The 27,358-nt window shown below is 39.4% G+C and overlaps 1 protein-coding gene and 1 long non-coding RNA gene across 4 annotated transcripts in view; one reads left to right on the top strand and one right to left on the bottom strand.

Moving 5' to 3' along the window:
- Positions 1 to 830: 830 nt before the first annotated feature.
- Positions 831 to 1,920, top strand: LOC122000094. Its single transcript, XR_006116940.1, has 2 exons — positions 831 to 890; positions 1,725 to 1,920. It is a non-coding gene; the product is annotated as an uncharacterized LOC122000094 (long non-coding RNA).
- A 3,973-nt stretch (positions 1,921 to 5,893) lies between these two features.
- Positions 5,894 to 27,358, bottom strand: part of LOC122001369 (two-component response regulator ORR21-like) — a 51,338-nt gene continuing 29,873 nt past the window's right edge. For all 3 annotated transcript variants that reach the window (XM_042556083.1, XM_042556084.1, XM_042556082.1), the window contains 2 exons: positions 22,128 to 23,422; positions 5,894 to 6,178 (listed from right to left, as the gene is read on the bottom strand). In XM_042556083.1, coding sequence (XP_042412017.1) covers positions 22,163 to 23,422 — 1,260 coding nt within the window. In that variant the 3' untranslated portion in view covers positions 5,894 to 6,178; positions 22,128 to 22,162. The remainder of the gene's footprint in view (positions 6,179 to 22,127; positions 23,423 to 27,358) is intronic.

The following is a 27,358-nucleotide window of genomic DNA, read 5'->3' as shown; positions in this document are numbered from 1 at the left end:
ACTGGTAGGCGGGGTTTTCCAACCCGTGGCCTATAAAACCAAAGCTTGGGAGCTTGGTTTGAGTTGACGAAATAGAGGTGGTTAATCTCTATTAGTAGTCTACTTGTGCCCTAGCGTCAAAAGAGTTCTTGTGAGGGTTGTGGTGAGGTTTCTCCACCTACAAGGAGCTACGTGAGCTAGCCGGAGTTTGCCGGGGAGTAATCCACCGAAGGATCGGGATCGTCCACCTTACGGACAGCCGTGGAGTAGGAGCCCTAATCTCCGAACCACGTTAAACAACGTGTTAGCTTGGTTTGCATTTCTTATTCTTGTCTTAAGCTTTCTTTGTATTCATATTTGTAGTTAGTATTAGATTTCCGCTGCGCATACTAACAATAGTGTAGAAAGCGAGTATTTGGGGGCGCCGTCTATCCAACCCCCCTTCAAGCCGGCGTCCGATCCCCTACAACACCTTCAGTTGAGCTCCGCTCAAAGTCAAAATCCTCCCAATGACGACGATGATGATGCCTATGATGATAACGATGATGGCGGTGATGATTTTTGATGATTTTAATAATGTATGATGAATTTTTTTTCTCATGTTTACTGCTTTACACATTAATCAATGGTTTTTTAACTTTTCAACTCTGTCATTTGTAGGTTAAGTCTGTTGTCTTCTTGCACTGTTCCACTGTCAATGTATGAGATGACTTATCTTTGACGTAGACTAATCTATATGATTATTAGTTGTGCACCAGTAACAAAATTAAAGCATAACTAGGCAATATGAATGAAGTCTCTAATACTCTGACTTTATTTTTGTCCTGATTTTATAATGTTGTTTGTGCAGGTCTCAATTTGGTGTGATCTCACTGTAGTTGAAGACAGCTGTATTTGTTCACTTCTTTTCGGTATTCCTAAGTTCATTAATATGCATTTACTGATCTATATATACAATTAGCTTTAAATAATTATGTTATAGTTGTTTAATTATATAAAGTTAACTTTAAATAATTATGTTAAAGTTAGCTTTAAATAGTTGTTTAATTGTGTTCCTTCTTTTTGATAAGCTGCTCTTTCTTGTTTTGTCTTCAATGATAATGATGCATAAAAGTTCTAAATTTGATCTATGTACAATCTCAAAACTATATAGATACATAAAAGTTCTATATTTCATCTAGAATTACATCACACTATTCTAAAATTCTTTACTAGATAACGATGCATCCTCCTACTTTAAAATTTTGCAAAGAGTTGTTAAAAATGTGCTAAAGTTATTCATATGAAATTGTCAACTAGTTAACACAATGAAAGGAACAATTATTTTAAACATCCTTTAGTTTACATTAAATACCAACCAAAGATAAAACTATAAATTCAGCAAATTAAAATGAAAAATAAAGTTAACTAAGTGAGAAATTTGAACCCTAATACCATACTTGACAAGATCTCTCTCTCTTTCTCTCTATATGATGTGCCCATTATATTAGGTTGTATCATAGTTACGATACATGTACTTAGTTTCAAAATAATTCTTATAATTTTATTTACCGTTGCTATGACATGGATGATTCATATCGTTGGTAAATATGACTTTTATTAGAATTAGGGTTTTTATTAGAATGTTTAAGGAATTTCACATTTATGTTTTGTTTTTAATTATTCTTTTTACATGGCTATATCGTATAATATTTACAATCTTTCTTGTTACACATAATCTAGTTTATTTGTTTGTTGTTATGTAGGCAAAGGAGATTTTATGGGGATCAAAGATTTTGTGGCACACGAATATGACTTGGGTTGATGTGTTGGGGATCAAAGTTATGTATTCTTAGTGTTGTTAGATGGATGATGGACTTGGGTTGTTGAACTTGTAAACTTTGTTGAACAAGATGGATCTTGTATGTAAACTTTGTTGAAATCTTTATATTTCTTGAATTATGAGTTGATGTGTTGATCTTAAATTAGGATGTGTTGAATGTTAAATTAGGATGTGTTGATGTTAAATTAGGATGTGTTGAATGCATATTATTTTTATGTATTTGGATTGTATTGCAGAAATAAATTGAATCTGGAAAAAAATATTTGATATAGGGACGAATTTGGCAACGAAAATGAGTTGTTCCAATTCTATCATAATTTGGGACAAAATTATTTTCGTCCCAGATTTTGGGACGAATTTTGGGACGAATCCACAAAATTCGTCCCAAAATTCGTCCCAGAATCTGGGACGAATTCTGGGACGAATCTACAAATTCGTCCCAAAATTCGTCCCAGATTTTGGGACGAAAATTTATCATATGATTATAAAAAAATTTGGCAAGTTTTTGTTGCCAAATTCGTTGTCAATTTTGCAACAAATTTATTTTTCGTTGCAAACTTAGGAACAAAAATGGCAACAAAAAATCTGCGACGAATTCTGGGACAAATTTTGTGGATTCGTCCCAAAATTCGTCCCAGATTCTGGGACGAATCACAAAATTCGTCCCAAAATTCGTCCCAAATTTCGTCCCAGATTTTGGAACAAATTTTGGGACGAAAATTTATCTTATGATTATCAAAGAATTTGGGAAGTTTTTGTTGCCAAATTCATTGTCAATTTTGCAACAAATTTATTATTCGTTGCAAACTTAGGAATAAAAATGGCAACAAAAGAAATTTTGTCACCGAATTTGTCCCCAAATTCGTTCCAATATTAGGGACAAACTTGGCAACAAAATATAATTTGTCACCGAATTCGTCCCCAAATTTGTTGCAAAAATAGAGACAATTTGGCGAAAAATTTATGTGAATTCGTCCCCAAATTCGTTCCTAAGTTTGCAACAAAAATAGTTTTCGTTGCTAATTTGTATACTTTTTTGCAACGAATTTGGGGACGAAAATTTTATTCGTCGTCAAATTCGTCCCCAAATTCGTTCCCAAATTTGCAACAACCATTTTGGGACGAAAAAATTTTCGTCCCTAAAATTTTTGCAATGAATTTTTTTTTAAAATTCGTCCCTAATTTTGTCCCAAAATGTCTTATTTTTTGTAGTGTATGGTCTCATTGATTTTATTATGATTTTAGTAATATCAGACCTTTAACATAAATCTTTTAAGTCAATTATTGGTTAAGACAATTTATTTTTGTTCTTCTAAAAGATAGTGCCCTCTTCTGAATAGGATGTGGAGTTGTGCGTTGTCTTTGGTAATGTATTCCATCATTTAATTATTCTTGCCTCATTTAATTAATAAGTCTTGATTTTAATAGATTATATGTATTAGGAAAATTGTATTTATTAGACTATTTCCTGCCATTTAGTCACTAGTATTTCTTTTATCGAGAAATCTCTTGGTTCCTTTTATTTGAGAATCATTTCTTTTTAGGATGAACAAAATGCTGCACAGTTGAACTCTAATTGGGCATGTATTCATATTTCCATTCTAACAATTTATTCACACCTTCATTGTAAACAATGTTCTCAATACTTCAATATTTTGGGTATTACTCTTGAAATGTTTCTCTAAGTTTGTTGTAGATAATGAGTTCATTTTTGTCGCTAGACATGTATTCTCAATCTATCTTTAGTTTGTGGTTCTACCATTCTAATAAATATCGATTGCATAGAAATCCAAAAGATCCTTCGCTAGCCACCGCCATTCTCAATCCCATGCCAGAATGCATAATGTAGAACAAACACAAGGCAGTATTGCAAATCTTCATGTATAGCACGATGTTGCAATTCAACAAATAGTTAGCACACTATTAATACCCACCGTTGATGTGCCGAAAGCTCATTGACCAAATAGTAGAAGGAAATATTTTGGTTCAAATTTTCAATTTTAACCAAATCACATTCTTCAAGTTTCATATCTGCCCACTCAAGACTTTGGTAGAAAAGAAGGCTAAACATCGGCTCAGTAAGTTTCATGGAAAGCTTGATCATTGCTTGAATTACACTTTGTTCCACCATGTTTATGTTCTTAATTGACTTTGGGAGTTGACGTTGAAGATCATGTGCTACCAAGCAATGTTCATATATCTTCGCATGATATTTTCCTTATAGCTGGCATATCCATTGAGCTAATCATGTCAACAAAGCATACCTCAGACCAATGACAGGTTCCATTCACCATATTCAAGAGCACTAGAGTATATTTGAACCAGAGGTTTGAGAATAAACCGGGCTTGCAAAGATTAGCAATATGAATCGAGTAGAAGCACATAGATAAAAACTTCAAAGGTTTCAAAGAAATAATTACAACTCATGAGCAACCGTGTAGTTAGAGCAAAAAATTTACAGGAACTGTAAAGCTTTAATTTTTATCTTTAAATCTACACAGATCAATTATGTTTCATCTTTATCTTTAAATGCTACTAATATTTTTTTTATGTCCTTGTTATCATTTTATATGAAGATTAAATCTTGATGTTGTTTTCTCATAAATTATCTTTTTTTTTTACAGAAAGAAATACAAGAATGTCCACTTAAAACACAATTAATATTGTTGATGATGCAATTAGCCTTGTGTTTGGCAAAGAAGCTCGGGTAGAGTGCGTGGAATGGACTTTGAAGTCATACCATTAAAAGTTGGAGCTTCTGTGCAACAGAATTTATAGTATTGTGTGATGACGTAATAGGAAGCACGACACATGGTTATCAAAATTTATAGTACTGTGTGATTGATACATATTCTATTGATTTGTGTGGATTGAAAGTTTAATCATTGTTATATATGGACTGGCTAGTTTGTTATAAATTTCATATTTTAATTTGGATCTTCAGACCTTTTATTTTGGTATAATAAAAAACAATGAGTTTTATTAATTTTGTATGTAGATTAGACTTAGATTTGCACTAAATTTGTTGTGAAAATTGGTTTATTAATTTCATCGATGAAATAGATTTTCTTTTTTAATATAGATAAAGATATCAACAGCGTGTATTTACACATTGCGGATTAGAATATTAACAGCATTCATTTGCACGCTGTCGAAAACATATTCCACAGTGCGCAATGTATGCTACGGATAATAATATTCGCAGCGCGCAAAGCACGCTGCGAATATTATTTTATCAGCTTTTAATTGTGCAGCATGCAATTCACGCTGCAGTAGTGAATTTGCGCGCTGCGAATATATTTTTGCTGTAGTGTCAAGAACTTTCCCAAAATGTTTTTGCAAATTGGTAGTCACCAATATTTCAAGATTTTCAACTGGTAGTACGCTGATGACGGAAAACGAATTTGCGCACTGCGAAAAGTTATTTTTGTTGTAGGGGCTCACCCCTTTGCAGAGACATCAAGCAACACTTGAACTCTACTCAAGGGAGAAATTGTAATAGTTTGAAGTAGCGAAAGTATGTGAAGTAAATCTTTCTATACCCTGGCTGTGTTAATTAGAAGGTAAGGTAAGGATTGGCTTAAAGAAATATAAAATTACTCTAAATTGCTCTTCCGAGAATACCTTAGCTTAGTAGTTTAAGCTAGCGTCATAAATAAAATCTTGCTCTGATACCAAGGGCGGCGGAGATGAGAGGGAAAGAAATAAAAATGCTAGGGATCAGTTAGTTATTTTGAGTGCTAAGTATGCAAAATAGCATTTTTTATAAAGATATCTTTGTAATCCTGTCATAAAATTAATAAGATTGTCCCCACAAGTACAGTTGATTCATATAAAAATGCTATTGTACCTAAGATCGATTCAACTCCTTACATACACTGCTGTTGTTGTTGAACGAAATATCCTATGATTTAGCTTCCATCCAGACAATAGGACCACCATCTACCAATAAGATTAAAGTAAAAAAAAAAAAAAAAATCTAGCGATTCCTTGTGCCGAACTGTTTGAGTAGGAAAAAAATCTGAAAAAATAAAATATTTGGTCAAATAACAACAAATTGCCATCAAATATGAAATTTGATAAAGGTAACATGTCACATTAAATCATCATAACCACTTGCATGAAAATTTCTTAAGTAAAACCATAGCAAATTCCTTAACAAACAAGCTGAAAACAGTCAGAATAGTTTGCCAACAAGTTCTTGAAGCTATCAAAGAGTTCCAAATTAACACCTTGAAAGAAACATAGCCAACAATAAAATCCCTTGATCCAGTTTGTAGTAGAGCAACAATAAGGATCTAAATAAAGCTACTTCGATCTGTCGACCTTATTGACCTTCTAATTCAACAACTCCATGGAAGATAAGGGGAGAATTACCTGTAAAAATCAAATGATAATGTATTGGAAACACTAGCTATAGAGCAACCATCAAATGAAAATATACAAGTAATATTGGTCCCGACTTCTCAACATAAAGTAGAATAATGCATGACGAGTAAATGATAAAAACCCACATACTACAATATACGTCCATCTCGGATGCAAAATGTAACATTGATAAAATCACGATAGATAAATTATTAAGAACCCTATATGCAGACATTTTTAGGGGCCAACCAGCATATAGAGATGTAATAAGGTTTAATATATTACACATGTTGACTAACCCAAAAACATGACAATCAATGTCAAGACATCAAAAAGATGCTAAAACCAGGGAAGGGAATGCTCAAACGGCATATGCAAGTACCTCTCACCTAAGTACTCAAAAACTTACTTTGGCTGACAAAGCAAACCATCACAGTATAGCCAAACTTCAAGAAATCATATAATTATAAATAAAAATCTACTAGAAGTTAGTTGTGTTATTTAAAATAAATTTCTCAAACAGAGGGCTATGCCATATAAGACAAGGCATCAAACAATTTTCCTTCACAAAGGTTTCAGAACTAGGGACCGTATCTTATGGTGTGGTTTTTGCTAACTTGATAATTTTTCTCCTCATCAATCATCTCATGATCTACTTTGTGTCAAAATTTTCTTTTCTGCCTATTACTTTTCCTTCAAACAAAATCTGAAATCTTGCACACCCTTTGTTATTTGATTTTTGTTATTCCCTTCTCATCAATTATTCATGGTATATTTTCATTATTATTTTTTCTGCCTCTATTGTGCTTAGAAAGAAAATCTAAGAAATTTAATTGGCACTTAAATCGTTCATGCTTTATAAAACAGTAACAATAATCACTAGTGAGGTATGAATAAAGGCTTCAATACTCAAAAGGGCAGCCCGGTACATGAAGCTCCCGTTAATGCAAGGTCCTAGGAAGGGTCTATTATACAGTCTTACCCTTCTTTGCAAGAGGTTGTTTCAAGATTCAAACTCATGACCTCCAAATCATACGGTAACAATTTTACCAAAGGCTCCCCTTCAAAGGCTTCAATACTCAGATTATGCAAGTTTCAATAATCACAGAACGCATGATACAATACTACCAGTTGGTATGTATATAATATTAACAGCCATGAAGATTAGGATGTTAGATTGATCGTAGTGGTTAGAGGGGGTGAATAGCTAAAGTTGCAATCTCTTAAATCCTCGTTTAATTAGATGCCACGTACGTAGCGGATACATAAACAAACAATAAAATAATAAGCAGATTTAACATTTCTATTTAACGTAGTTGAAAACCTTAGTTTTCATTCCATAGCCTATGACTCGTCAGTGAGCCACTACTTGAATCCATCTAAATTTTATCCTTCTCAGATCCTTCCAGAAGCGAAGAAGCCTATTATAATTCTTTGCTTACAATAAGAACAAGAAGACCATCAATTTACAATTAAAACAATAAACAATAAGAAAAAAAAAAGTATACGACTATGGAGCTTTACTCATGACTTAGGCTTCATCCCTGCAATTCAAGTTGCATTTCATTAGCCTCCACAAACTCCCTTTGCTTCCTTATAGTGTTCAAGTTCTGTCAACGACATGTTCTGGTTCAATTTAATTGATTGATCCTATATTCAGTTGACCATTGTTGTAATCTCGTAAGCTTCTATCTAGCAACAGATTTATTAGCCGACTCCATCTGATTCCAATCAACTAATATGCCTCGCAACACATACTTCAGTGAGCTACTCATGTTCCCTGACCTACTTAATCACGTAAATCATCATGGCGCATGCCTTCATGTCATATCAATGGTCTTCTTCTAACTTCCTATCAAAATGTTTGTTGATTACCTGGCCAACTAATCTTGCTCCAATCTACTGCACAGTCAACTCAGCACTGAATAGAAACATTTTATTCACTAGCAAACCAATCTAAATCAACTACCCAATCGACTCACATACTAATCAATTAAATCCAATCATTAGTCAACTAAACCATTAACTATCAAACAATCTATGGTTGAATGATTACCTAAGTCAAAGCACACCCAAAATCCAAGTATGCATAACTTATAGACGCTTTTCTCACTTAGACTTCCTAGCCAAGAGGTGACACATGCAAGACTTCCTTGTCTTACCAAGAGGCCTCGCCTCCAGAACTTCCTCGTCTTACCAGCCAACCTTGAGCTAACAGGACTTCTATATGCCAAGATGTCACGTCTCTAGGGTTTTCTTTTCTAAACATCTAATTAGTTTTGACATGTTGAGACTTCCACTTGTCAAGCATCCAACCAACCTTGACATGTTAAGACTTCACTCCAATAACACTAGTTGAACTTTCACTTTGCCACCTCTTGTTGGACTTCTCTAACTGTAAAATACCGGAAATAGGCGAATATTAATAAGGGAATTTTCCGGAATTTTTGGACATTTTTCGGGAATTTTTCGGAGTTCGTATGGACGAGTTCACGGGGATGAAAACGGGGCCCGGAGAAAAGCCTATTTAGGCTACCCAATTAAGCGAGGAATTGTTTCTTTTATAATTCCTTTTTACTTATTCTAATTTCTTTTCCTTATTTCTCTTCCTCGCCAAAAACCGCTGCCCTCTTCTCTTCTTCTCCCCGACGCCGCCGATTCTCCTCCATGCCCTAACCGTCGGTCACGACGGTTCCCCCCTTTTCATCTCCTCCTTGTCTCGGTGAAGCTGACCACCACTGTCTGCCGATGCCGGCGACCCAACCTCTGCCCTAGTCGAGCACACCGCCGACCGCCTCTGTGCCCTTCTACTTCTCTGCCGCCACTCCAACCGGAGCCGAGCCATTCTCCGGCCACCATATCATCTTCTTCCTCTCATCTCCCTCGCGCGACGCCAACCCTAATCTGCTGGGTCGCCGACCACGCTTCATACCGATCATCTCTTCTCTTGCGCCGAGTGACCGATTCCTCTGAGCCAGCCACTGAGTTTTCCCAGCCGATCCTTCGCTGTGCTTTAGCCATTTTCGACAGCGCCGATTCTTCCTCTGTTTCCCCAGCTGTGGAGATTCCGGTGCCACCGCCGCCGACGGCCGAATCTCTCTACCGACGCCACTGCTCTCTCTCTGGACCGGAGTAGCCTGTGCCCTAGTTATTTCCCCCTTGCCACGGCTACTGCCGCCGCAGATCAGCAGACACCCTCCAGCAACGTTGGTGTTCTCTCGTGCCCTAAATCCTCAGTTCTCTATTCCAGTGAATTACTGGATGAAGGTAAGGATCAGGTTGCAATTTTAGTTGTGCACTTGTATTTGATTGGGTAGTTGATGCATTCGTAGTGTGATTTTTGGGTTCGATTTGTTGGAAGGCACCTAGTTGGTTCCGGATATCACAACATTAATAGTTGTTGCTGACCCTGCTTAATTCTGACCAGCAGCACCCCATTGTTCCAGAAATCAATAAGGCTGAGAAATAAGGTAAGGTGTAGGACATTTGATATATGTTATGAATCATGGTTTTGATTCAATTATTTCAGATAGTGTTTGTGTTAAAGGAATTAGGGTTTTACCAAATTCTAGAGTTAGAGGTTGTATTTAGCTATTTATGTGATATGTAGCTAAATAAAAAGATTTATTGTTTGACACAGGACTTTGACGCGAGACGAGTATCTCGGAGTCAGACTTGGACTTTTCGATTTGGAGGCGGGTACTTTTGACTTATTGTCTTTGATATGCTTAGTAATTAAATTAACAAGATGCATTAATTGTGTTTCTTACTTGTTTCGGTTAATCACTGCCCAATACATGCTACCTGTTGATTGATTGTTTGTTTACATCTTGTATGAATATGTACCTGATTCCACATGCTCATGGGTAGTGATATAACCATATTTTACCATGTCGGGACCTAGGTTTGATACCTTATAGAATCAGATACCTTGATATGATTCATTCGCTTTGGTGCACATTATGATATGTCCAGAGATTGGGTTAGTATATTACCATGTTTAGTGACATGCATGATTGCATGCTGAGTGATTGATTGCTCCTTTATTGTCGAGCACTTTGCCAGCTTCATCACTGTTCGGTGCTCCGCTGGACGCTCTTCCGTGCTCCGTTGGTCCGCTCACGGGTAGTGTGACGCACGTTAGAGATCCCTCCCGTACCGGGAATTGAGAGCATTGCGCTCCCCATTTATGATTTGGGGTAGAATGCGTATGTACTCGACAAAGATCCCGTCCCACCGATCACCATCGAGTAGTGTTCTTTGAGTGCACGGTCACCTACCCACCGGTCCCACTATTGTTGTGAGTCGACCGTGACATCGCATATCGCACATTTATTGTTGTGTTTGTGTTTGTTGCACTTATACGCCGCATATCGCTTGATACCTTGATACGGTCTTCTATACCTTCTGATTGCTTTGTCCTTTACCGGTCCGGTTAATGCTGATTCTCTCCGTCTTCTTGGTTTGTAGTTACCTTTATCTTTATCAGGAGACATGATTAGTGCTAGGTGTTATTTCTTTACTTTGCATATCAATTGTACCTGCTGAGTGTTGGACTCACCCCGCCTCCATTGTTGTTATTTTCAGGTTGATGCTGTCAGGAGGGAGTTCCAGTCGCTAGTCCCCACAGCACGTAGTGCTAGTCCTCTGCTGGGTTGAGTTGTTATTTTATTTTAGTTTTTTTTTATTCTCTATCAGACTTTGTTTTAGTCTTGTTTTGGATTTTTCATATGGATATTGTATGGAATCCTTTCGTTTGATGGACCTTTGATATGATTTGGATTTTATTCTACTATATGCCTGCCTGGACGGCAGAAGAGGTGGGTTCGTCGGTTTTGAGCTTTACGAGTGTAGTGGAGTAGGGTGGATTTCGAGTCAGAGTTTTATTGTTTTGTTTACTATTTTATTAACTGCGTGGTTGTGGCAGCCAGAGGCTGAATACTTATATAAACTGCGTGGTGATTGATTTTATTTACTGTTATTATTCCAGGTATTTATGTAGAAAGTTTCGATCGTCAGACAGAGATCAAATTTCTTGACGAGGACTCCTCCGGGCGTGAATTTAGTGGTATCGAGCGAGCTTTTACGATCTTTTGTTTCGATTTTGGATTTTCGAATTTATCCGATACAACTTATTTGCATCGAGCGGGTTATGATACACCTTTTGGTGTTCGAGATTTATCGGATCTGGTTGTTGGTATTCGGATATTTGGGTTAGCGGTTTGCGAGTCAAACCGGCATTATCGGATTTTCGATATGGTTATGTTTCGGATTGCTTTGGTTATTTATTCGATATATACGCTCGAATTTTGAGGTCAAATGGGACCGGAAACATCTCCGCAAAATAGGTATGTTGTTATTTTATGTTGGTTATATTGGTATTGATATCCGTAATTTAATTTAACATATATGAGACGATCTACTCGTATTGCTGCGAGACGTGGTGCTGGTCGACCACGTGCGAGGACCACGGGATCCTGTCAGTCAGGGACAGACTCAGGATGCAGCGGGAGCATCGGGCTCTCAAATCCCGATAGCTCCTGTAGAGATACCTACTTTGGACACACCGACGGTATCCACTCCTACCTTATACCATCAGGAGTACCATTGGTGTACCCGACATTTGCTCCACGACGTATTCGGCCACCACCACTGGATCTACGATCCTATACGGTGCTTTGTGCTCATGGCACCATATCCGGTTCCATTACCTACCGTACCTCCACCTGCCACCACTTTGTTCCCAAGATTACCACACGGCTTATGCTCCGATATATCAAAGAAGACGGAGTTCCTCCTCGGTTTATTCCAGCGGTACCACAGTATCGGCTCCAGGTGTTTCCCGACATATCGATATTGTCATTGAGCTAGGATTCCCGGCCGAGTCGATGAAGACTCGTTTCACTCTTTTCCGCGGAGATCTCGATCCGAGTATGGCTCTGTCATGGATAGAGACTATGGACTTTCTTCTATACGGCTTGCTCCGAGTGGGAGAAAGCAGTGGTTATCATTTACGGGATTAATGCCCGTGAGTTACTTTATTATTGCAGAGCGTGGACTGTGTTCGAGAGGCTTTTGAGCCGTTTCTTCCATCTGTCGGATGGCTCGGATTTTATGAGTCCGAGGCGTAATAATCGCTCGATGACCGTATAATCTGAATTCCTCCGGTTGGCTCGGTTTTGTCGAGTTAGTCATGCGGAGGACGAATTTTATCGATGGTTATCTGCGTATACCACGGATTAGGGTTACATCTTACTCGATGCATCAATCGAGCTTTGATGATAGAGTTAGCTCGGCAGACAAGATATCCGGACAGGAAAAAGCATCTGGTCGACTTGCAGGTCCAAGAACGATGTGACAGCCTCGAGGCGATCGTCGGTACTCAGGGCGTCTCGTAGCCCTCAATCGTCTTCTTGACGCTCCGGTTTCTTAGCGAGCCGTGACCACCTTCCGGTGATACTCGGTGTTTTCGATGTGGTTCGAGACCACATCACTCACAAGATCGGTTTGCTTTTATTCGGGCACCAAAGCCTGAGATCACCAAGGCTCGACACGGCCTCCTGAGGGTCGAGCAGAGGGGACTAGTCGATCGGTGTCTCGGCGAGGAGGGCGGAGATTCACACCTCACGGAGCAGCTCCTCTGCAGGCATTTGGCGACGTGGGAGTACTCAGAGCACCCGTAGTTTTGTTCCGTGATCTTATTATCCGACTCGGGCGCATGCAGACTCGACCCCGCGACGCCACCATCCTCTCGGTCTTCTCGGCTCATTATCCAAAGACCGCCTCAACGTTACCTCCTCCTCCGCTGTTCACGCGATTACCGGGAGGATGCGCGAGCCGACGGATCCGTTTTCCGCGTATGATTTCCATTTACGATTCTCCACCGATATTTTCGACATCCGGTAGTTCGTTCTTTTATATCCGTACTTTTATGCGGAGATTGGTAGATTACCCATCTTGTTAGGTCGGCGATCCCGCCACCGGTGATACTTTGACGCCACCCAGAGATCGTGGGTTGCCAGACTTTACGATACTTATGGTAGATCTTTTAGTATTGGAGATGGTCGAGTTTGATATCATTCTTGGTATGGATCGCTATCAGTATATCATGCTACCGCTGATCGCTAGACGAGGGTGGTCACCTTCCAGCCTCCGAACCAACCCTCGTGGAGTTTCACCGGCATCGAGACGACGGTATCTCAATTATTTCGCGATTCAGCAAAAGCCGCTATCTCACTACCGCTGGTTTTGTTGTCGTTGATCGACGAGGATGAGTAGTTCGCAGCCTCCGACGTTCTGTGTCCGGAATACCCGATGTATTTCCGCAGGAGTCGGTTTGCCTCCCGAAGGCGGTGGAGTTCGCTATTGAGTTGATTCCGGAAACCGCATCGAAAGCTCCGTATCGTATGGCACCAAAAGAGTTGAACGAGTTGAAGGTTCAACTCTTAGTGTTTCACCATAGGGTTCTCCAGTTCTGTTTGTTAAGAAAAGGATGGTACGATGAGGTTGTGTATTGACTACAGGCAGCGTCAGAAATAAATATCCATTACCACGGATTGAGGATTTGTTTGATCAGCTCAGAGTACATCAGTGTATTCTAAGATTGATCCGCGATCCGGATATCATCGATTGAGAGTCGAGATTCGATATCCGAAGATGCCTTTCCGCACGGATACTCGTTATGAAGTTTTGGTAATGCCATTTGGGCTTACCAATACTCCAGCTTTGATGAACCGCGTCTTTCGGAGTATCCGGATCGGTTTGTTATCGCTTTCATTGATGACATATCGGTCTACTCTCGCTCCGAGGAGGAGTACGCGATCTTCGACGCCTCTTGAGATTCTTCGACGACATCACCGAGACGCCAAGTTCAGAAGTGCATTCGCTATCCTCACTTGGGTTTCGGACACGTGGTTTCTAGCAGAGGTATTTCATTGATCCTCGAAGATCGAGGTCACCGGTTGGGAGCACCAAGTCGATTCGAGATCCGCAGCTCGATTAGCGGATATTATCGACGTTTTGTCGAGGGCTTCTCGATTACGCCATGACACGCCTTACGGAAGGCGTGAAGTTCATACGGTCCGAGGATTGCGAGACCGCCTGTGAGCGGAGATTAGTGTCGGCTCAGGGGTTTTACCTTCCGGAGAGGATGGATTGTACTTTACACCGACGCCTCTACGTGGGTTTGGGTGTCGCTCACGCGACGGCAGTAGTCTCTTATGCTTCTCGTCAACTGAAGGAGCATGAGAAGAACTACCCAGTTCATGACTTGGAGTTAGCCGCCATCATCTTTGCTCTGAAGCTTTGGCGTCATCATTTATATGGTATCACATTTGAGATTCTCACCGATCATAAGAGTCTCAAATACATCTCAGAAGGAGCTTAATCTCCGACCGAGGAGATGGATGGAGTTCTGAAGGACTACGATTGTACCATTAGCTACCACCCGGGAAAGCTAATGTGGTTGCAGATGAGCCGGAAGTCCAGAGGACTTTAGCTTGCACCGACTTACGACTTGATTCGAGTTTCTGAGTTAGATCTTGAGGAGGGACCCAGGCGGTATTCTTGTTACCATGGTCGTCACCGCCGATCGTGACGAGGATCCGAGAGGCACAGCTAGTGATCGGCATTTGCGGTTTATTAGCAATCGATAACCAGGCACAGAATTTACACGAGACGAGGAGGGTATTATATTCTTCCGAGGCAGATTATGCGTACCTCATTTCTTACAGGAGCTACTTCAGGAGGCACATCGTTCTCGATTTGCGATCCATCCAAAGGGACCCGTATGTATCGAGACTTGAGACGTTCCCTATTGGTGGAGCGGTATGAAGAAAGACATCGCGATTTCGTAGCTAGATGTCTTATGTCGCCGCCAGTGAAGGTGAACACTAGAGACCGCAGGATTACTTCACGGATTCCTATTCACCGAGTGGAAGTGGGATCATTACCATGGACTTTGTGGTAGGGTTGCCGAGGACACGACGAGGCGACGCGATTTGGGTAATCATTGATCGATTAACCAAATCGCGCATTCTTAGCGATTCGAGGACCGATCCTTGGATCGATCGGTCCGTATTGTCGAGATCGTATCGACTACGGTGTTCCATCGAGTATTATTTCGATAGAGATCCACGGTTCACGCCTCGCTTCGCGTAGTCTGCAGCAGCCTTGGGCACTCCGATTCAAGATGTTTCCATCCAGCATGACGGATGGGCGATAATTCGACTTTAGAGGACTGCCGAGGTCGTATGTTATGGATTTGAGGCATTGGGAGGACCATCCGCCGTTGGTAGAGTTGCCACAACAACTTCCATTCGGCCATCCGATGGCACCGCTTGAGGCGTTGTATGGTAGACCTTGGGACACCCGTCCTTTGGGATGAGGTTGAGAGGCTCGATTGTTGGGACCTCGAGAGTTCAGCAGACGCAGAGTTGGTCCGTCTATCGACGGAGGATGGCAGAGGCAGGACCGCCGTAAGAGTTACGCCGACGAGACGCAGAGTTCTCTGTTGGCGACCATGTATTTTACGAGTTTCACCCACGGGTGAAGAGATTTGGCCCTGAGGTAAGCTAGCCCGCGATACATCGGTCCTTTCGAGATCTCGGAGAGGATCGGAGCGAGCCACCGATTGCACTACCACCGTCCCCGCCGCGCTCACGATGTATTTCACGTATCGATGCCGAGGAGATACGTGCTTGATCCGGCACACGTGATATTCCAGCGATTCGGCTGACATTACATGAGGAGGTTCCAGATTCTCGGCCGGAAGAGCGTCCATTGGAACAAGACCATCCTTGGTTAAAGTCGGATGGCAGTATCATTCGGACGAGAAGGCTACTTGGGAGCTCGAGGATACGATCCGAGCTCGATATCCCCATCTTTTCACTTGAGGTATGTGAGTTTATTTACCGTTCAACATTTATTATTATTATCTGTTATTAGTACTTGCTGATGGTAGATACTGAAATTTGGGGACCAAATTTTTATTAGTGGGGGAGAATGTAAAATACCGGAAATAGGCGAATATTAATAAGGGAATTTTCCGGAATTTTTGGACATTTTTCGGGAATTTTTCGGAGTTTGTATGGACGAGTTCACGGGGATGAAAACGGGGCCCGGAGAAAAGCCTATTTAGGCTACCCAATTAAGCGAGGAATTGTTTCTTTTATAATTCCTTTTTACTTATTCTAATTTCTTTTCCTTATTTCTCTTCCTCGCCAAAAACCGCTGCCCTCTTCTCTTCTTCTCCCCGACGCCGCCGATTCTCCTCCATGCCCTAACCGTCGGTCACGACGGTTCCCCCCTTTTCATCTCCTCCTTGTCTCGGTGAAGCTGACCACCACTGTCTGCCGATGCCGGCGACCCAACCTCTGCCCTAGTCGAGCACACCGCCGACCGCCTCTGTGCCCTTCTACTTCTCTGCCGCCACTCCAACCGGAGCCGAGCCATTCTCCGGCCACCATATCATCTTCTTCCTCTCATCTCCCTCGCGCGACGCCAACCCTAATCTGCTGGGTCGCCGACCACGCTTCATACCGATCATCTCTTCTCTTGCGCCGAGTGACCGATTCCTCTGAGCCAGCCACTGAGTTTTCCCAGCCGATCCTTCGCTGTGCTTTAGCCATTTTCGACAGCGCCGATTCTTCCTCTGTTTCCCCCGCTGTGGAGATTCCGGTGCCACCGCCGCCGACGGCCGAATCTCTCTACCGACGCCACTGCTCTCTCTCTGGACCGGAGTAGCCTGTGCCCTAGTTATTTCCCCCTTGCCACGGCTACTGCCGCCGCAGATCAGCAGACACCCTCCAGCAACGTTGGTGTTCTCTCGTGCCCTAAATCCTCAGTTCTCTATTCCAGTGAATTACTGGATGAAGGTAAGGATCAGGTTGCAATTTTAGTTGTGCACTTGTATTTGATTGGGTAGTTGATGCATTCGTAGTGTGATTTTTGGGTTCGATTTGTTGGAAGGCACCTAGTTGGTTCCGGATATCACAACATTAATAGTTGTTGCTGACCCTGCTTGATTCCGGCCATAACATCCCTGTCAACAGATTGGCACATCTGAGGGAGTTTGTGTTCTGTGGGCTTACTCGGCTCTAGCAGAAAATTCCGACCAGCAGCACCCCATTGTTCCAGAAATCAATAAGGCTGAGAAATAAGGTAAGGTGTAGGACATTTGATATATGTTATGAATCATGGTTTTGATTCAATTATTTCAGATAGTGTTTGTGTTAAAGGAATTAGGGTTTTACCCAAATTTTAGAGTTAGAGGTTGTATTTAGCTATTTATGTGATATGTAGCTAAATAAAAAGATTTATTGTTTGACACAGGACTTTGACGCGAGACGAGTATCTCGGAGTCAGACTTGGACTTTTCGATTGGAGGCGGGTACTTTTGACTTATTGTCTTTGATATGCTTAGTAATTAAATTAACAAGATGCATTAATTGTGTTTCTTACTTGTTTCGGTTAATCACCGCCCAATACATGCTACCTGTTGATTGATTGTTTGTTTACATCTTGTATGAATATGTACCTGATTCCACATGCTCATGGGTAGTGATATAACCATATTTTACCATGTCGGGACCTAGGTTTGATACCTTATAGAATCGATACCTTGATATGATTCATTCGCTTGGTGCACATTATGATATGTCCAGAGATCGGGTTAGTATATTACCATGTTTAGTGACACGCACCATTCGCATGATTGCACGCTGAGTGATTGATTGCTCCTTTATTGTCGAGCACTTTGCCGCCCATCACCGCTCGTTGTGGCCCGCCGCGACGCCACGGTAGCGGGACACGTGGTAGACGTCGGTGCTCTTCCGGTGCTCCGTTGGTCCGCCACGGGTAGTGTGACGCAGCACGTTAGAGATCCCTCCCGCGTCACAACAGGGAATCGAGAGCATCGGCTCCCCATTTATGATTTGGGGTAGAGTACGATGTACTCGACAAGATCCCGTCCACCGATCACTCATCGAGTAGTGTTCTTGAGTGCGGTTGTCACAACCCTACCCACTCGGTCCCACTATTGTTGTGAGTCGGTGACTGGCGTCAGGGGTGACCATGACATTATGATGCATTTATTGTTTGTGTTTGTGTTTGTTGCACTTATATGCTACATTTGGATAATTGACATGCATACATGTCTTCTATACCTTTCGGACTATTTGTCCTTTTACCGGTCTGGTTAGCTGATTCTCTCCGTCTTCTTCGGCTTTGAGTTACCTTTATCTTTATCGAGACCGACGCACGATTAGTCTAGGTGTTATTTCTTTACTTTGCATATCAATCTGCTGAGTGTTGGACTCACCCCGCCTCCATTGTTGTTATTTTCAGGTTGATGCTGTCAGGAGGGAGTTCCAGTCGCTAGTCCCCACAGCACGTAGTGCTAGTCCTCTGCTGGGTTGAGTTGTTATTTTATTTTAGTTTTTTTTTTATTCTCTATCATACTTTGTTTTAGTCTTGTTTTGGGATTTTTCATATGGATATTGTATGGAATCCTTTCGTTTGATGGACCTTTGATATGATTTGGATTTTATTCTACTATATGCCTGCCTGGACGGCAGAAGAGGTGGGTTCGTCGGTTTTGAGCTTTACGAGTGTAGTGGAGTAGGGTGGATTTCGAGTCAGAGTTTTATTGTTTTGTTTACTATTTTATTAACTGCGTGGTTGTGACAGCCAGAGGCTGAATACTTATATAAACTGCGTGGTGATTAGTTTTATTTACTGTTATTATTCCAGCCGCCTGTGGCTGAGGTATTTATGTATGTAGAAAGTTTCAGATTGTCCGTCGTACAGGGGAGATGCTGCCGAAATTTCTTCAGACAGGGACTCCTCTGGGGCGTGACACTAACCACTTGGGTGTGATTGTACTAATAGTCTCCCTAATAACTTGATTTCCCAAATTTCAATAACTTGAGTGAGCTCAACCACTTGAACCACAATTGCATCCACATAGGATATGATTCTTAGGTTTTATACATCAATCTTCAACTTATAAAATCAATACAATTAAAGCATAAATAATTTCCATTAATTACATTACCTTGTATGTATAACCTGATTTATAATCATGTATGTCCTAGTGAAACTTTGTATATAAATATGTCATCATACACCAAGAAAAAGGCAATACAATTTCTTCAATTTCCACTAAATTTACCATGGCATTAGAGCAAGGTTACTCTTCAACAATCATTCAGTTCCTGTTTGTTATGCACTCAAGCAACTTAGGTAAATTCAATATTCTTTGTCACTACTAGATACTTTGCCACCTAGATCAACATCAGCACTCGATCCCCCCTCTTCTTGCATCTCACCACGAGCAATGAATCCCTCCATCATGACTAAATCCATTGTTGGAAGGTTACTCCGATGCTACTAGAACCCAACATAAGTTGTTGTGCCAAGATCACAATGTCGTTGTCACACCAATGTTGCATGTCGCGGCTTCCTGTTCCATTGCGCCCCCTATAGCATCACACTCATCCGTCTCTTGTCAAACTAACCACATCTGAACAATCTCCAATGTTGATCCTCCCTATTGCTCGTCACCATTAGTACTTGTCCCTATCGCCGACTACTCCTAGCCATCAACTGCAGCGCACTGCAAGGATTTTACTTGCAGTGGTTGCATCGAATAGTACTGCATCCTCAAAAAACATGTGCTCCAAGAAGACATCTTTACGTTTCTCAGTAGCAATTGCAACATCCACTGAAACTGCCGCAACACCTCTTTTTGCTACTATTTTCCAAGAAATAATTAAACAAGCACTTCTCTTGTTAAGTCTTTTATTTCACATACTGCCAGCAGCATGAAAATGTTAGGTAATTGGCATCATGAATCTAGTGAATCAAATCAATGACATCTATTTCATCATGACACACTAATGCAACTTCATTTTGTTTTCTCCTCAAAGTCAAGCAACAAACGGTAGTATTGTTAATGTCACTTCAATTGGAACAGTCAAACACACACCAAACCTAGATGTTCTCTGTTTTTACCCACAACATTCCATGAATTTTATTTCCATCAAACAACTTGCTGAATATGAACTAACAGCTGTTTTTGTACAGGATTGTCACACGTAGAAGCAAATTGAGATTGGACATAAGCTTGGATGCTTGTTCCACATTGAGGAACTCACTATTCCTCCGAACACGGGTATCCACTTAGTCACAGCTCTCGCCTCTAACAATTCTAGTTCCATAAATTGGCATCAACTTTTAGGTCTTATTTCTTTTTCAAAGTATTCTCATTTAGTTAACAAAAGTGTTTATGGAATTGTTTCACCAATAAAGGACTTCAATTATATTAATCATAAGATTGCTAAATGAACAACTTTCTTTTACTTCAAGCCACTCAGAAACTATAACTCGCCACCTGACAACAGACATCTTTAAGATTTTTAAGCACTTGCTTTGTTCTTTTCTCAAAATGTGAATGAGATAAATTATATACTAAAAATGCAATTTGCTGTTTTCTTGGGTTATGGTACTCATCAGAAAGGATATCTATGATATTATCCTCAAGCTAACCAATCGTGCATATGTCAGCATATCATGTTCTGGGAGTAGATCACATTCTTCACTCTACCCACCACAAAGCAAGCACAATTGATACCACTACTTGATTGGTCCATTATTGAAGTTGTCAACGAGCTCATGATCCAAGAGGGACAATTTGGATCTACAAATGTCCTCCTTGAAGACAGCCCTGACGATACCACACCAAGAAGGTACCTCATTTAAGAAAACCATAGAAAACCTCCTACCTATTTTCATGTTTATTGTTGTCACTTGTTTACATTTTGCATATTTATGAGCCTAAAAGTTATCTAGAGGCTACAACTAGTCTGCAACAAACTATGGCAGATGAAGTTGAGTCTCTATAGAAAACTGTTACATGGGAGCTATACCTCTACTCTCAGACAAATCTACCATTAGAAGCAATTGAGTGTTCAAAATAAAAACCAAATCAGATGACTCTACTGAAAGATATAAGACCAACCAGTAGCAAAGGATTCTCTCATGAGTAAAGCATTGACTATGATGAAAAGTTCTCCCTTGTTGCACAAATGAAATCCATTCAGACCCTCTTTGCAGTTGCTTCGCCTCAGAAATGATCTTGTAAGACCAATTCCTTCATATTCTTCGCTTTATCAGGCAAACAATAAAAAAAAACTTTTAAAACAATCAGATCTCATCCTTCAACGATTCTCAAAGGTCGACTACGACGGCGATATTAATGATCACAAATCCGCCACAAAGTTTTACATCATCTTGTGATCATCTATAATTTCTTGGTAAAGGAAAAAACGCTCCAGCGCTAAGGAAGAGTATCTAACATAACTTGGCTCATAATTTTGCTGAAATTGTTTGGCTTTGCTTCCTAATAACTGGCATGGGGTGAACATTACTTCTCACCCATCTCTATGGTGATAACAAGAGTGCAATATAAATAATACACAATGATGTGTTTCACGAATGAACAAGTATTAAAGTTGATTTCCATTTTGTTGGCCACCATCATCAGCTCAAGACAATAACCCTATCATATGTACCATCTAAAGGCCAAGTGGCCAAACCTATTCACAAAGGCACAAAACAAGGATGGTTGTTCATCTTCAATCCAAATTGAATATGCTTGAAGCATCTCTAATTTGAGGGGATGATAACAATTGTGAATAAGATACCTAGATTTCAGCCATCAACCTTGAGCTATTGGAATCACTACAAATCAACCATAAATTATTTTCATTAATTAGATTATCTTGTATAACCTGATTTGCAACCATGTCTATTCTGGTGAAACTTGTATGCAAATGTGTGGTCGTGGACCAAGAGAAACCAAGAGAAAGGTAATACAATTTCTTCAATTTCCACCAAAGTTAGCATATAGCAGTATAAAGCATGTCTCATAAAGCAAGCATAGAAGAAATATACTCACAGAATCAATCAAAGTTTCTGGTGCATAAGTCGAATTTAAGTCATTTTGTCATATCCAGAAAGATCATGTGGATCCACATCTTCATTTGGACTAGTGCATCTGTCACCATTGGTTAAGCAATCACTCAGTGTTCCAGTTTCCACCACTGGAAACTGGTTCAGAAAACAGGTTCCGCCACTAGAAACAGAACTTCTTGATTGCCTTTGATCAAACAACTCCCTCATATCTACCCTATCTGTTTCATTGCTGCAGGAGTTGGGAACAATATAAAATGATCCTGATGGATATCCTACATATTCAGGAATACTCCACCGACTGCTGACATAAGTATGAAATGGCACTTGCTCAGAGGAGAAACTTGAACCAGGAATGGATAAGCTTTTGTCCAAAGGGCCATTCAGGACATCTGTTATTATTGGTGTGACTCTAGGTGCATTATCTTGTTGAAATGAAAGTTGGCTATAATCTCTGATCGAACTGCATTCACCCGAGGCATGGTTGTTATGGTTCACAGTATCAAGAATGTTTTCTGCTACAATATTAGTTGATGGCTGGAAATGGGTGAATTGTTTGGATTGAAATGCACTGAAACTCTCATCAAGATTGTCACCAGCTAGCATTCTTGTAATTGGTTGAGTGTGGCCTATCATAGAGGAGTGGTTCATCATAGCAGGACAGTTCACTGTGTGCAAGTTAGCAGATGATGTTGCAAAGGAATTTGGAATCACAGGAGTAATGCTGTGTTGTAGAGTGGTAGGTGATGGAAGAGATGCAGCCATACAGTTCTCATCCAACATATCAATAACCTGCTGAACCTGAAGGACACTTGATGACTGAATTGGTGCTACTGAACTTTGAAGGTTAAGTGTTTCACAGGATTCTGACACCACAGCATTTAGCTCCTGTTGTGCCATTTCTGTCAAATTGTTTTCATACTGAGCATTCAAACATTGGAAATTGTTTGCATTGGAAGAGCCTGCGACTTCAAGATTGCAAGTGGGAAGGGAGGGAATAAGTGGAGATTCTCCTGTGGATTTCTCTAATGTTCCATGAATGGGGAAAACAGGATTAGACCCTTGTGCATCTTGCCGCTGGATATTTTGGCTAATTGCAGACATGTCTTGCAAGGCAGTCAGGGCTTCTGGAGTAATTTTCCTTAAGATTGATAGAGTTTGGTTATCAAGTGTTCTGAGTTGTGAGAAATCTGCATTCATGGAAGCACATAGTAGAAACTTTCCAAGTTCAGCGTTGTATTCAGCTATTCCATTCAATTTCTTCAGCTGTAACCTGAATTTCTGCATTTTTCATAAATAACAAATAAGACCCACCACCCATATCATCCCTGCATGGCGGAAAAAGGGCAAAAAAGGGAGAAAAACATACAGATACTCATAGTCCCCAAGTGAATAACAACTACAAGAATTTGGCTGCCATGTCTGCAAAAAAATATCCTATATGCAACTATTTTCTAAGGGCATATTTTCAAACCAAAAGATGCCCACATCATCAGCGGGAAAACATTTAAGGAGTCCCATATTGCATGTTTAATGTCCTTGTGTGACCCGTGGCATGTTATGGAGAATGTTATCATGCTACTGAGCAGGTTTTGAAAAGTGCATGAAAGCCACATAGCAAGTGGGAAACCTCGTATGTGACCCAGCATTTGTCCACATGTGGAATTGTGGATATTAGGCCTTGGTTTTTTCTTTTTTATGTTTTTGTTTTTTAAATAATTATAAAATAAAGTTAGTTACATACATGGTTGTCAAAGTTGGTATTGGAATGTTAGAATAGGTTGAATATGAACTGGTAAGAAATTGTCTTTTATTATTAATAAATATAACACCATTGATAATATTATATTGATATTGTCAATAATAATAAAGTAAATAAATCAGAATAATATCAATAGTATTCATTGGACATTAGATAATACTATTTTCATATTAATATCAGATTATAATGTCTACTTTATTGTTACTAATAAACAAGCTACAACTGGTCCAGTTCGACCAGGTTGTTTTAATGTGTTTTGCTTTTAAGTTAGCTTTGATCTATATTTTTGGCATGTTCGTCAAGTGCGCAGAGACATGGAATAGTTTATGTAGGAACTCAATCAAGACTTGACATAATCAAATTAGTTGGTGGATGGCTCAACATAGCCAAGTTGACTAGTTGTTGGTTTGATACTCAAAGGCCTATTGCAGAGGTGGACTCAAAAGGTGAAAGGAGAAACATGACACATGGAGAAAGTTTGGAGAGCTTAGTGCAGCCGAGTTACTAAAGGCCTAAAGAAAAGCTTAGTGCAGCCGAGTTACTAAAGGCCTAAAGAAAGGGGTGAAGGATGACATATGAAAGAAGCTCAATGAGCTTGATGCATTTGAGGGATTGAGGGACTGATACCAGATGGACTTGAGGGTAACAAGTAGCATCAACAAGGTTAAAGACGTAAAGGCATGAAAGTTGTCTAATTTTAGGCTTTTTGCTTTTGTGAAGCATCATCGGGGATGATGTGTTTAGCAAGGTAGGGGTACACCTAGTGACTTGGTTGAAACCTTTGACTAAGGAGCAATAGATTCCGATCGTAGTTTATGACTTACCTAAATCCCAAATTTCATGTAGGATTACAAGAGTGCAAGTCAAGTGAAGTAGGATTGGCCACTCGATTTAGTCAACTAGATGTGGATCTCAGTGATCTAGAGGGTTCGTACGGCTTTGGATTCAATGATTTGAAAAGTTATGTTTGAGCAATAATATGGATGGAGGTTCAATTCTAGCGAGTGGGCACTTGCAAAGTAACTAAAGACATAGTCATTGGCTGCTCAATGTTCATTTGTACTCGAGAAGTCAACTAAAGCCTACTAAAGTTGACTGAAGGCAACAAAATACGTTTGCTGGAGCAGCATCTATATAAGCTGAGTTTATGAGGGATCAAGAGGTTGCATGAATGCATACCTATAGTCCTTTATCATTGTACTAGCGATGCTCAGATTTCTAAGTGCTTGACAAGGTTGAAGGTTTTAACTCAAGCTCTTTGGATTTTTCTTTTAGTCAACTTGCATTTCATTCTTGTTTGAGTAAAGAATTGAATTGTAAATATCTCTCGTGTACTTATAAGAGATTTACAATATAGCTTGCCCAACATTGTAAGAGAGACATGATCAGTTTTGAAGGTCAAGACTTAATGCAAGCAAAGTCAAATCTGCTTACAAGTTATATTGGATATATGATTTACTCTAACTAATATTAATTATTTAAATTCAACTTAAATTTAATATTAATTTCAATCGTGTTAGATTATTATTATTATTATTATTATTATTATTATTATTATTATTATTATTATTATTATTATTATTATTATTATTATTATTATTATTATTATTATTATTATTATTATTATTATTATTATTATTATTATTATTATTATTATTATTATTATTATTATTATTATTATTATTATTATTATTATTATTATTATTATTATTATTATTATTATTATTATTATTATTATTATTATTATTATTATATGAAACATGTATGCTAACATATATCTATATATGAATTAATAAATAATATGTAATTAGATAGATAACTATTACTATATAATAAATTATTATTTATATTTTAGATATAAGTTTTTATTGACAAGTTAACAATTAATACTTAGGATTGTTAACATTTATATCACTATAAATTAAATTGTTAATCTTTTTTAGTACTAATAAATATTTTTGCTGATAATTTACTAATATACATCCTACGATTACTAAACTACAAATATCTAAAGCATGCTTCACAAGATAATGAATCTGAGGTTGATTTTTTTTCAAAGCAGTGAAAGTGTCTTCTAAATTTGCTACATAACTTTCCTTTGTCCTATCCTTACTACCATGTCATCAACCCTATATTTCCATTTTCTTTCGAATTTTGTTCCTAAAAGATCTTATTCATCATTCTATGCTATGCTTCACTTGCATGGATTATACAATCCAAATAACATAACTTGATAACAATATTCCTCCATTGGTGATGTAGAGTGTGTGTTTCATCTTCATTTGTCATTTTAATCTGATTTTGACCGGAAAAGGTAATCATAACCAACAGTAGCTAACTGCTAGAAGTTGAATCAACCAATTGGTCTATCTGAGGCATAAGGAAACAATCTTTTAGGCATGCATTATTCAAGTCCATGAAATCCAAACATATGCTCCATTTCCATTGACTTTCTTAACCATGACCACATTTAAGAGCCACTGTGGATATATTACCTCTCTAATAATCGCAGCTTCTAATAATTTATCAACCTATCCTTGTATTGCTATCTGTCTCCCAGTAGCTATTTTCAGTTTTTTTTGTCTAACAGGTTATAGCGGCCATATTGATACATGGCTTTCAGACTACATAGACACTTCTTGGGGGGGTGATAGGTTTCTTAGTGGGTGAAAACATTTCACTGGAAATTAAAAAGTTATTGCAAACAAAAAGGAAGCAAAGAAAGTCTTACTGAAATGAAGTGATAGATTAGGAGAGAAGCCCCATCGAGTAACAGGAGAAGAAAAGAAGGAGAACTGGCCCCGCTGGTGGCTGGCATAAAGCAAAAGTAGAGGAGATAGGGGCAGAGAAAATGAGAGAGAGGCAAAAGATGGAGCTTTTTGAAATGAATAAAGAAGACATAAGATTGAGATGAGTTAGGGATGAAGTTGTTGGATAATTTAGTTCCTATATTGTAGTTAGACTGGTAACTCCACCTATAACGAACCAGTCATAGTCTATCCTAAGCCTGGATAAAGGAGGGTTACGTTAGATTGCCAACAAATGTTTAATGAATGAATCCATTAAACCATTGTGTTAATGCTAGGTTGTTCCCCTGAAGGAACACATTGCATGGTCTGTAACATCGCAACAAGGACCGCTACATCTCCAAAACTCGAGGGTGAGAGATAGGTTTCTTAGTGGGAGAAAACATTTCACTGGAAATTAAAGAGTTATGCAAACAAAAATGAAGTAAAGAAAGTCTTAGTGAAATGAAGAGATAGATAAGGAGAGAAACCCCATCAAGTAACAGAGAAAAGAAGGAGAACTGGCCTCGCTGGTGACTGGCATAAAACAAAAGGAGAGGAGTTAGGGGCAGAGAAAATGAGAGAAAGAGGTAATAGATGGAGCTTACTGAAATGAATAGAGAAGATATAAGATTGATATGAGTTAGGGGTGAAGTTGCTGGATAATTT

The sequence above is a fragment of the Zingiber officinale genome, chromosome 7A (assembly GCF_018446385.1).
Source record: "Zingiber officinale cultivar Zhangliang chromosome 7A, Zo_v1.1, whole genome shotgun sequence".
NCBI lineage: Eukaryota > Viridiplantae > Streptophyta > Magnoliopsida > Zingiberales > Zingiberaceae > Zingiber > Zingiber officinale.
Note: the sequence above shows the minus strand (reverse complement) of the source record. Positions and strands in the feature narration are given on the sequence as shown.